Source organism: Parasteatoda tepidariorum, chromosome 11, assembly GCF_982258835.1.
Source record: "Parasteatoda tepidariorum strain Cologne lab strain chromosome 11, Ptep-v5.0, whole genome shotgun sequence".
Taxonomy (NCBI): Eukaryota; Metazoa; Arthropoda; class Arachnida; order Araneae; family Theridiidae; genus Parasteatoda; species Parasteatoda tepidariorum.
This window is the reverse complement of record NC_141765.1, coordinates 25,262,657-25,275,466: the sequence shown is the minus strand read 5'-3', so window position 1 is coordinate 25,275,466 and position 12,810 is coordinate 25,262,657. Positions and strand designations below refer to the sequence as shown.

General features: G+C 29.0%; 1 protein-coding gene across 38 annotated transcripts in view; it reads left to right on the top strand.

Moving 5' to 3' along the window:
* RhoGAPp190 (Rho GTPase-activating protein 190) overlaps positions 1 to 12,810 on the top strand; it is a 125,039-nt gene that overhangs the window by 88,578 nt on the left and 23,651 nt on the right. For 9 of the 38 annotated variants that reach the window (XM_071187882.2, XM_016069130.4, XM_071187871.2 and 6 more), the window contains 4 exons: positions 2,452 to 2,588; positions 10,797 to 10,964; positions 11,055 to 11,202; positions 12,270 to 12,494. In XM_071187882.2, coding sequence (XP_071043983.1) covers positions 2,452 to 2,588; positions 10,797 to 10,964; positions 11,055 to 11,202; positions 12,270 to 12,494 — 678 coding nt within the window. The remainder of the gene's footprint in view (positions 1 to 2,451; positions 2,589 to 10,796; positions 10,965 to 11,054; positions 11,203 to 12,269; positions 12,495 to 12,810) is intronic. The other 29 variants (XM_071187883.2, XM_071187879.2, XM_071187872.2 and 26 more) reach the window with 7 other exon arrangements.

Here is a 12,810-nt window from a genome sequence, read left to right as displayed (position 1 = left end):
CTACACATTTTTACCACTTATTATACTCACATTTTTTCACCCAAAATTGTAAAAAAAAATTTTTTTCTTCTTACCATTGGATGTGAAGGAAAGAACAAAGTCGTAATAATCTATTGTTACCTATTATTAAATCTTTCTTCATATCTTACTGATTATCAAATTAGTTTTAAATGTTTCTTATCATATCTATAACAGGGAGCTACTTTATCTTTTTTTGAAAACCTTACAAAAAAGAAAAGAAAAAAAAACTTCATATTTCCCACTGAACTAAAAAAAGATAAATTTTCTTTTAAAATTAAAAGTTATAATTTGTTATTTTGTTGAGTTTTTTATTAATGAAAATTAAAATACATAGTCTAAATGTGTAGATAATTAAGATATTTTTGAAATCATGCTGGAGCAAAATTTAATGGATAGGATTTGCTTTAAACTGTGCATGTCGGGACATTTTAATACGATAAAGAAGTACTGTTAATTTCATTTTTCTTCAAAACTAGTTTTGCATTTTTAGTATAAATTTTTGTAAGTGTCATTTCAAAGTTAATGGATAAACATTTTTCAAATAATTTTTCTTTTTGTTTTCTGTTATTAAATATCTGAAAATAGAAATGTTTCAAATGATAAATTTTTTAAGAATGTTCAAGTGCAATTGCTTTCTTATGCAGTATAATATTAAAATATAACATTTTCTGTCTATTCATGATTTATTGTATTGAAGAATCTAGTAGTAAATGCAGTGGTAGCTAATCTAAAAAAAAAAAAAAAATCCTTTTTTCCCCCCCAGCTTATTAGAGCACAGTCTGCAATTTTTAATAACATGTGAAAAAATGGAAGTCATTAAAAAAAGAAAATATTTATTTAATTTTACTAAATTAAAATATTATTTACACTTGTTTTCTAACAATACTGGTGATACAAGAAGAGTCATCTATTAATAAAAGTTTTCAATGGATACAGAAGTCCTGAAAAGACAAAATAAGTAAAGGATAGTTTGAGTTGAAAAATAAGTTTCTATTGTTTAGTCAGGAAAATTATTAATATATATATACAAATATATATTTCCCTTTTATATATGTATATGTTTCCCTTTTAAAGAAGCAATTCATTTTTATGTGATTTATTTATTTGGTCATATTTCTATCTGCTCTAGTTTGATAAAATTCCGTACTATTAAGAAAATAGAAGAATTTTAATAGTTTTTTTGTTTTTGTTTTTTGCACACACTTATGCTCTGAGGTGACAAAAGTAATTTGATAGCAATATACAAATGGCAGTAGTATTGTGTAAAAAATTTATATCTGGGTAGTGCGTTGGAAGCACTTTTATTTGTGTTCAAATTATTCATCTCATGTTTTTGATGTAATTATGACCGTAAGACAAGAATTAACAAACTTTGAACGTAAAAAGTGGTTAGAGCTAAATGTATGGAACATTCCTATTAAGAAACTGTGAAGGAATTCAACATTCCTAAATCTACAGTACGAAGCATGTGTCGAGAATTCCTAACTTCAGGCATAATCTCCTACCATGGACAAGGTAGTGGTCAGTAGTGTAGCTTGGTCAGATAAATCGAAATTTCAGCTGGTCAGAGCTGAGAGGAGAGTTTGAGTAGGGCGCAGACCCCACAAAGCCATAGACCCAAATATTCTTGCAAGAGACTTCCAACCGTGTGTTGATTCCATACCACGTCAAGTTGCTACGCTTTGTAGAGCTAGAGGAAATCTGACAGGATATAAAGAGGTATCCCATGACTTTAATCAGTCACCTCAGAGTGTATAGATATACATTGTTCTCCCTAAATGTATTTAGAATTGGTGACCAGCCCTGTCTGCCTTTTAATCCCTATAAATGCGACCGCTTTTCCCTTTTCGTAAAAATGAGCCACCATCCCTTAAAAATACAGTAGGAACCGATTATCCGGAACGATCGGGACCATCGCTATTCCGGATAACTGATTTTTCCGGTTTTCTGAATTGTTAAAAAAGCCGTTTTTTTTACTGTTAAACCCAACTAAAAAAAAAAAATTGGAAATAATCCTAAAAAGAAGAAAAAACGAAGTAATACACTAATGAATATTTCCAAAATGATGGTAAGGTAAACATCTTTCAAAAAAGAAAGAAAAATTAAGTGATTTTAAAATTAATTTTAAATGAATACCCTTTTAAAAAAATGCATCTTTAGATGTACATTTTCTTATAATTTTCAGTTTAAATGATACAAAAAGCTTTCAAATTGTTTATCAATTAATCTTTTTTTTTTTTTTTTAGTTTTTTGAAAAAAAGTTTTGCCCAGAGATTGTCACTAAATCTAGATTTAAAATTTTTTTTTTCCAAAAGTTCAAATGTTTATTTAGGGAAATAAGTTATTGAAAATCAAAGAAACTACTAATTATAATACCTTGTTTCTGTTGTACTTGGAAAGAAAAATTTTTTTGTTTTTAATCATTTCTAGGGTGGGTAGACAATCGGCTGTTTGGTCATGACATGAGGAATCGAGAAGATTGGCCTGATAATGAAATGTATCATACTTATCATGCTGATCGCCAAAAAGTACCTCCACCAACTAAACCAAAACCTGGCAAGCCAAAAGTAAGTAGTTCATGTATTTTGTATTTGCTATGTAAGTTCTTGTAATTAGTTGGGATATGTTGAGAGTTCATGCTTTTTAGTTGTTTAAACCAACATTTTTATTGGATGGAATAAGAATCATATATACAGAATAGTTTTATAATTTACCAAAACTTATTTTAATCACCTACTCATAAACGATCTTTAAAAAACTGAAATTTAGACAAAAAAAATAATATTTTTGTATATATTTTTAAATTTGTATAATAAAAAAGCAAACTTTTTTTTCTCTTGGCGTTCGTTGTTTTCGTGTCTATGGATCTTTAAATCACATCCAAGGTCTGGACTATTGCGGCTGCCAGCTTCGGCGTCTCTTGACTGTAGAGAATGGCTCTCAGATTGTTCTCAATTGGCACCCATCCTAATTTCAAAATGTGTGGTGTGTGCAGGGCACTCAAAAATGTGCTTTGGTGCCAACATGACATCCGGGCAATTTCTGCAGGGAACGTACGCCCTGGTCTTGTCCGGGAGAATTTTCGTCCCTCTGAAATGATTAGTTCTAAGTCTTGCTATTACTGATGTCAAGGTTCTAGGGTAGTTGAAGTCAGTGATAAGTGGCATCTTAAAGATGTGAGGTAGGAGTCTGTTTTTGGCCGCTGCATTTGCATCTGCAAGTGTGATGGTGTTACCTGGATGATCGTCTTCACGGGCTTTTTTGGCCAATTGATCAGCACACTCATTGCTCTCGATATTGACGTGTGCAGAGATCCACTGACTTTTTTTTTCTGTTAGTGTCTAATTATTGATGTTTTCTTACACTTACCTTCTTCAGTTGCTTATAAACTACCATAATCTATGGAAACCTTATGCATATTGCTTAAGAAACTGAAATAATAATTTTTAAATTCTGAAATTTCTCAATAAAAAAATGTAATAATTAAAATTTGCTCATTCATTTCGAAACTGGGGTGTTCTTATAATTTTAGTTTGTTAATTTTTAACTTTTAAATATCAGTTGCTAATTGTCATTTAAATAATTTGAAAAATTCTTTTACAAATTATTAAAACATCCACTTTTCTATTAAATTTCTAAACTGAAAAAACTAACATCCTTTGAGTTTCCTATGCAATTTCTTTACTCAAATTGATTGAAAATATAATTTTTCTTCTTCAATGTAGAATTCTTTGCTTAATATATTTTAGAGTTTTCCTAGTTTTTTTTTTCCCTGATCCTTTATATTAAATTATGTTTAATTTTTGTATTCGCTTAAAAAGAATGTACGCTGTATATATATATGAAGAAATATTTTAGAAATTTTTTTTAATCTCTATTTAAGCCTTGATGATTAACTTTCAAAACTCCTATTTTATATCTTAGAGAAATAAGAAATATTGATTGCTATTCTTGAGATTGTTATTTTGAAAGGGTAATTTTATTGTATGTAAATTGGATTTTATTATAAAATTGTCCTTGTATGAGAAAATGCATATTAAATTTTATAAGTTTTAATTACACAAACTTAACTTTAAATTTTTAAAGACAGTTTAGGATCAGAAATAGTGGAATTATTTTTTTTTGTATAAAATTTATAAGTAAAATGGAATGATATGGAATCACCCATTCTGTTTTCAGTGATGTGTTTTTCTACTGAATTACTTATAATTAAAGAAGTTTAAATTAAATATTTCTTTCCCAATGTATTCCTAATGTACCCATTCGAATTTACCTTGCCATTTTACAGACGTTGCAAAATAAAAAGGAAAATATACAACTTAATCAGCCCTGCTTTTTGTGCTTCTTGAATCCTCTGCAGTGCTTTTGGCCCTAAGTCAAAAACTGCCTGCAAATTTTTCTGAACTGCCTTGCTTTACTGAAAAATGTGTTTGGAAAAAGATATGTACTGGAAAATCAAGTTCAAAGAGAATACTAGTTGGAATATTTTAGAATCATTAGTTTATTTTCATTTGAAAATAAGTGATTATGTACAGGTGTTGAAAGAGGCTATAAGGCTTGAAACCTTCTAAATTTGAATCACTCAAATCATATACCGTAATTTATGGAAGAAACGCCGCACTCGCGATAATGAGACTTAAAAGGAAAAAAACATGGTGAATGCCACACCCATGATAACGATTTAGCGGCAAAAATGAATATATAACATTAATTCCTTATAAATACTACTAATGTTTTAAATTAAAATATAGATTAAAATTTATTAATGTATAATTATAATAAAATCAAGAATGTAATCTGTTATTGTATATTTTGGACAAAATGCTCAGAACAACATGTTACAATCAGCTGTTGGCGCAATCTTTAGGTAAAAGATTTAAATAACTTCATTTATATTACTTTAATATAAATGATTTTTTTACATTACTGTATAGGACCCAAAATCCGGCACTCACGGGACTGGCGAAATTCTGTATTTCGGAATTTGCAGAATTTCAGATCTCTTCCGGAAATTTCAGAAAAAACAATAAATTTACCTAAGTTTCAATTGTAGATTATGATGGGGTGAGTTTAAAACTATCCCATCTTTAGAAATTTCATTAATTAAAATAATAATCTATATGATATAATCAAGAAGAAATAATCGTTTCTTCTTCAGCGCGAGATCATTGTTCTCGTTTTTTCTTTTACATGACATTTTGTTTAACAAAAGACGCTCGCCTTGCGAGAAAAAAAAGAGGCTAACAAGGAACTACTAAAAAAGTAACAATTAATGCTGAGAAACTAACAATGAATAACTACAAAAAAGAAGCAAACAACTAATAACGATAAGAAGAAAAAAAATTTTCAAGTAACGAAAGAAAGTAACAGTTAATAAGTAATAAAAAGATAAATAAATCGAATTTAAAAAAAAGCAGCAAAAGGGATAGAATTCATTTTGTACACCAAGTGAGAAAGAAGTTTCAATGTCAAAAGGGTGTGGCTAATTTATGGTCAAACAGGAGAGGGAAATGTGGGGACAAACCAGTAAAGCACTTGCACAGCTGTGAAGATTGATTGATCAGTTTCTCCCAACTTGCATTTCTTTATTTTGTTCATTGAAATGCAGATGTTTTACTTTTCAATTTCAACTGCTTTAGGAATAGATGTTTTGTTTGACACAGATTTATTATTTTTTCTCTTCATGTTTTTATTTTTAAAGGATAAAATATAGTTACTTACTTCAAGAGAAGAAAATTCCAAATAAAAAGAAAATATGACATTTTTTTTTCTTATCAATAAAAATTTCTTTAAAAAGAAAAATAAAGTATTGGTCGGATTAAGTGCCGAATTTCGGGTCCTGTCGGATTAGGGGTCCCATACTGTACTACATATTTACATTTTATATATTTTTTATTTTATTTATTTATTTTTTGTAAAATTACCTCTTTTATTTAACTAAGAAGATATCAGTTTATAAGTCGCACCCATAACAACGATGTAGCAGCAAAAATTAAATGTATTAAATTAATGCTTTATAAATATTACTAAAATTTAAAATTAAAATATAAATTAAAGTATAAAATTTGTAGTCTAACAAAAGCAAGAATCTGTTATTAAACACTTTGGACAAACTGCTCAAAATAATATTTTTGCAATCGGTAATCGCTGGTGGCGCCATCTCTAAGTTAAAAATTATATAACTGACTCACATTGCAACATATTTACATTTTACAACTTAAGTGGGTCGCATCCACTTTGCACGCTTTTTAAAGTGGGTCGCATCCACTTAAGATTTAGGTTCACTTAAACCTTTCAAATTCGCTGCATTCAGAATCCAAATTAAACAATTGAAGCAATTCTTCATCCAATTCAGCATCATCATTATTTTCATCTGTCGGATCACATTTTTCTTTTATAGAAACACTCGGGATTATTTCCGCCTGCAAAAAACTTAATTTTATAGTGTCCGAAGAAATTGCTTTCCAAGCTTCTGAAACCCATCGAGCTACTTCTCCATATGAAGCTCTTTTCAAATTTCCGTTTTTTGTGTACGAGTGATTTTCGCCAGCCATCCATGCCTCCCAAAGTTTTCTCATGTGGCTTTTGAAAATTCTATTTACTGTTAAATCCAGCGGCTGGAGTATTTTTGTTAGCCCACCTGGGATAACAGCTAAAGAAGCTGAAGCTCTTTCTGCTTCCTTTTTCACCGAGTCCAGCAAATGTGCCCGCATCGAATCCATCACAAGAATGCCACTTGGCTGAAAAAATGACCCTTTTCTTTTACGCAAGACTTCATTAATCCAGTCACGCATTATTTTCTCGCACATCCAGCCCTTCTCGTTGCATTTTATGACGGCGTCACTTGGGAAAATTTCCTTTGGAAACATTTTCCGCTTGAAAATCGGCATCGGTTTTAATTTTTCGCCTTTAGCAGCACAGGCAAGCACACAAGTGAAGGATGTTTTTTCGTGACCAGATGTAGCAATTGAAACGGTTTTATCACTGGTTTTATTTACCGTTTGGTTGAGTGGGCAATCGAACGTCAACGGAACTTCGTCCATATTGACGATTTGGCATTCTTTAATTCTTTTCTGAGCTCTTAAATCCTTCAAAAATTATTCTTTTTTTTCTTTCATGTCATCTGGAAGACTTTGGCCGATCGTTGTTTTACTTCGCACAAATAATTTCTTTCTTGTCATGAAGCAATGGCACCAATTTGGATTGCCGTTAAAATTGGAAATTCCCATGTTTGCAGTATCTTTTTGGCTTGTAGACGAATTTTAAAGGTGGATACAGGGGAGTCTTTTCTGGCGCTGTTCAAAAATCCAGTTTTCTAAAACACCTTCTAGCTCAGGCCAGAGCACAGTTCCACTTCTTCTTGCCCTTTTCATTTTCGGCATGTTTTCTAGGCTTTCTTTTTCCGACCGCCATCGGCGAATGCATCTCTCATCTACTTCAAATTCTCGCGCTGCTGCACCATTTCCTATACTCTCAGCTCGTTCAATAACTTGCAGTTTGAAAGCAGCTGTATAACTCATATGTCTTTTAGGAGGCATATTGTAATATGAAAAAATATTAGCAAAAACTAAAAAGAAAATTTTCCGCAATTTAATTTCTCTACATTATGCAAAGCACGTTGTAACAAAGTGAGAAAAAATGTGAAAGAGCTATCAACCATGCGGTTTTACCGGAACTAGATCGGCCCACTTTCTTTAAGGGATGGTGGGTTAGCAATAGTGGCGCAATCTTTTGCCATAATTTGCAACTATTTTTATTAAAATTTTTATTTTCTCTTTGAAAAATGTAAAATTTATTTTTAAAATATCATAAGCGCCGCAATTAAAATTTTTAAACTCTTAAATGCTGCGACGTTTCTTCCATAAATTACAGTATTATAAAAATAATTTCGAAATTTTTATTATATAAAATATGCAACTAAATATTTAAGACGCTGTAAAGACGTTTGAAACATTCTTTATCACTTTTTTTTTAAGGAGAAGGAGTAATAATGTACTCTGATATTTTCTTAGTGTTACTTAAATTGGTAGTGCTTAAAAAGGCTGCAGTGACCTTTTAAAGATGCCATTAACTCCTTGACTTATAAAAAATTTGAATTTTAATTTTGCTTTTTAATAAGCATTCTTATTGGAATTTCTCAACGTGACTTGGGCAAGCTGCCATTAGTTGAAAAATTTGAGAATGCTCTTGTTGGCATTCCCCTTTTCCCCAGCTTCAAAATTTTTAAGCATGGGGAGAAAATGAGTTTCTATATATATATTAAATCATCTTATTTTTCAAAATTTTGCAACAATACATAAAGAAACATTTGACTAAACAAATTATTATATATTGAACAAACATTAAATTATATTTTAATATTCATTGTACTGTTTCATTTTATTTTATTCTTGTGATTACTTTAGCTTTGTAAAGTTATTTCTTCATTAAAAATCTAACTTCTGTTGAAAATTTTGTTACAATGTATTTTGAATAATTTGATTTTTCTTGTATTTTGAACTGTATATTATGTAATATTCATATAGTTAATGTTTCTGCTCAAATGGAGCTTTTTAGGTTGAATTCTTAAGAACAGTGATACCTTTTTCTCATTGAAATTATAAATTTCATAATCCTGTACCAACTGGTATTTCCAGAACAGTAATAACTATTTTTTTATGAAAGAAAAAGTCATTTTTACTTTATTTCTTATTGTAAGCTTTTGTTTAAAAGAATATTAGTTCATAATTAAATGTTGTTAAGTAAACTAAGCTTATAAATTAATTCTTAAAAGTTTTAGTTGTCATAATAATAAACATTATCTCTTTTAATAGTTTTATGTGTTTCCTACAAAAAAATTTCTATTACAGTATAAAGATACAGAACACAAACATACAAATTATTAGGAACGTGAAATTTTTATTGTTATTAATACTTTCCAACTCATAATTTTCAAATAATTTTTTTTATTCCGTATAATTCCTTTTTTAATTCATCTTAAGATGCGTTTAAAGTTAATTTTGGTATTACTCAAATAAAATGAGTCTGATTAAAATGCCTGTGTTAAATATCATAACATTTTCACAAAAAGTATCTATTTTTAAATTATACATGATTATTGCTTTGCTAGCTTAATACAAATGAATGATTGATCTACAAATCTATGATTGTACTAATTTTGATATTATTTTACATTCTTTACAAATTTATTAAAATTTATATCAAATACAGATTAAATATTTTTCAGAAATTTTTTTTGTTCTACTTAAAAAGCTTTTAAATTAGAAAAATTTATTGGAAAAGTACTTTTCAGAGATATAAAATTATCTAATTGTTTTATGTTGGGTAAAGTAACTTAATTTTATTATAAATAATGAGTTTGATTTCTATATTCATTAAGTTTTTTTTTTTTTTAAATTGTTTGATATCAATTACTTCTAGTTTGCAAAACTAAATTTTTGAAAATTTACACAATCATATCAGTGTTAAAGGAATCAAGTTTTATTTATTTCCAGTCTTGTTTGTAAAGATAAACAAATTGCTGAGCAACAAATTCTAATTCTAATGTTTTTAAAAGATTATTTTACAATACTTTTAAATGGTATTTCTACAAAATCAAGTCTCCAACTAAGATCATCAAAGTCATGTCAAGTGAGATAAACATTAAATTTAATTGCTGCTTGTTATAACAAGAGCAAAAAAAAAAGTATTAAAACATCTTGCATCGGATAATTACTGTCCCAATCCCCATTTGCAAATTATGCAAACAGATGAGAAAATGGATACCCTGCACTCAATGTTGGATATCTTAGGTCGAAATATTACGACAGTAGACGCAATAGATTCTATGGACTATACTGAACTGACTTTTTTCATTGTTATTTTGTTATTCCTTTCTGTTTTTTTCCTTGTTTTGTCCAATGTTTTTTTTTTTTATGTTTTTGAGTTATAAGAATATGTGTTATAGTTTCTTTGTTTGTTTTTAAAATAATTTTAGTGTTCAAACACATGTTAAAATCTTTCACTTATAATCTTCCTACAATTTAAAGTTCAACATTTTAATTTTTGCTACTTTAAATAATAATAGTTTTCTTTGTTTATATTTTGTAAAAGTTTATTTTTCTTGCAATCTGCTTTATTAAGTTTAACTCTGCTCTTTGTAGTCTTACTTTTATTAAGAAGACAACTCAAAAGCTGTAGTTCTAAATATTATGTAATTTTTTATTCTGTCCTTCTCTTTTTTAAAGTCTGAGATACTTTCATTCAAATTTTTTCTTGAATTATTTTCTTTAAACTTTTTATATGAACTACATAATTATTATTATTTTTATTTTTTTTCCTTATTCCTTTTTTGTTCAAAAACTGTCGATACAATGGTAAGCTGCAAGCAATTGATCATCTAATCAAACAAAATAATTAAGAATATTTTCTACATCCAAAAATTAACCTTGTTTTTATATTTATATATATGTGCAAAACAGTAACATGGCACAGAAGCAGTTCTGATCTAGGTGGCATAACCAGAACATCAAGTATAGCTCAGAATTGATGTCTATAAAATATTCTAGCAACTTTGTTAAACTAGATCGAATCCTTGTTGGTTTTGTTTTCGTAGCATGTTTTTACTCATTTATATTTTCTTTATTTTTCAATTTCTTTCGTTTTCTTTTTTATAATTTTGAAAGTAAGGCGAATGTTATGCTTTCATCATGCATCAGAATTAAGCTGAGTTTTGAGTTTTTAATTTTTTTTTGCCTCAGTTATTTGTATTTTATACGTTTTGTTTATTATTTTAGCCTAAGAAAATAGATCTTAAACAATATGGACATTTAACTGATGCTATCGGAAGAATAAATTTAACCTCCCATAAATCAGGAGCTACCTTGCCTAAAGTTGGCCTAATGCATGCTCCCTTGGCCACCCCTGAAAGCATGGATCTAGGCAATGAATATGCTCAAGTAAAGGTACACTGTTCTTAGGATTCCTTCCAGTTTTCCGTTAGTTTTCAATTTTTATTTTTTGTTAATACGACGTGCATGTTTCGTGTAATTTAGGATGCTGTGCACTTGTTTTCTACTGACCGCAATGAATATGAATATGCAGTTGTACACAATGCCTTACCTGACAGTAAACCTCATAGAATCAGGTCTTTAACTAGAAGACATGGGAATCGTGATACTTTTGATCGAGGTAAGTCCCTATGTAAGTAAGCGCTTCAATTAGTTTTCATTATTTATATTATCATTTGACTATTTACTTTCCTCCTTTCTGACATCCAGATCTATTTTTTTTAAGTGTGTTAAATCAAGTTGATAAAATTACTTGAATTATTTTGGTACCAAATTCAAAGTGTGAATTACATAAGTTTGTGTTATATTCAACCATTATGTCACTATTGGTTGGCATTCAGAATGCATTACTTCTTTTTCCCATCTTGCATTTAAAAATGTGAGTATAATTTTTCCTGATCTGTTTCTGGTATACTATTTTCAAAAGGGGTTTAGTTTATTTTGTTTGAAATTATTGGTTAAATTCAACATATATAGCAGTTTAGAAATAAAAAGTTTTTGAAAAACGTTTTGTACTGCTCTTTATTAGTATGTATTTAAATATGCTAAATTTAAACTCTTAAAAATATACTTATGATTTAATTTTTTTTCCTTCACTTTATTTACATATTTCTAACAGATCTTGTATGTAATCTAATTTAATTTCCCACAGTATATGAATTAAGATTAAAATAGTTGGCATTAAGATAAGTTTGTCTTTAAATATTTGCTTAGTTTCTTTGTAAAACATCTTAAATAATTTGAGAACAATGTTCTTACATATAATGATATCTCTTTAAAATCCACACTAAGAACAAAAGCTATTTTTAAATTATTAACCTTAATTTATTATGTTGGTTGCATAAGTACTAAAATTATGAAAGTCTTTTTCAAATTACACATCATTCAAAGACCAGCTTTTGCTTTTTTTGTGCCATAAGCTGTTATCAAAAATGTATTTTTTGTGCCTATATTTCTCCTGCTACTTCTATTGTATGCTTATTTCAAAATATTCATAATCATATTGTAAGCAAAATTAAATAATCTGTAGTCATTTGTTTTTATCTGGAATTTATTTTTAGAAAAAAACTATTGATTTAGAAAAAGTTATTAAAATAGTCAACATCTGTAATGTGCTCTAAAAAAGCTTTTGTTCTTTCTTGCTTTGGTGTTTAGATGCACATAATTTTAAAAGCTGATGCTTATATTCCTTACTGTTAGGCTCTGATTCTGAAAGTGAATGGAGTTCATTGGAACGCAGGCAAAGGGAGGTTTACTCTAAAGCAAATCGCAAACCTACCCCTCACAAGAAAACCCGTAAAAAGCGTGGCATACCTGTTGCTCCTCCTCGGATCCCTTCATTCGAAGGGCCACCACCTCCACTCCCACCATTTCCTGGGGGTCAGAGGATTGTAACTGCTCAATCTCTTGATCCACTTGACAAAGGTATTTTCATGTCCCCAACCCCACAATTTTAATAGACTGCAGCATGATATTTTTTGAAAATATTTGCACATTGCATGTCACAGAAGTGCAGTTACTCAATCATACATATTAGCTTCTTTTTTTTAAAAATTAGTTATCTGCTATTTTCTTCTCTCTCTCTCAAATAATTTTTCAGCACTCTTTTTACTAGTTGTAAATATTAACGAAAGATAATTGCATACTCTAACATTTTTTTATCTCTCTCTATATATGTATATATTTTTATTCTCACTGTGCATGAAATTCAATATTGTTTTCCTGTGCCCTTTTGTTTTTG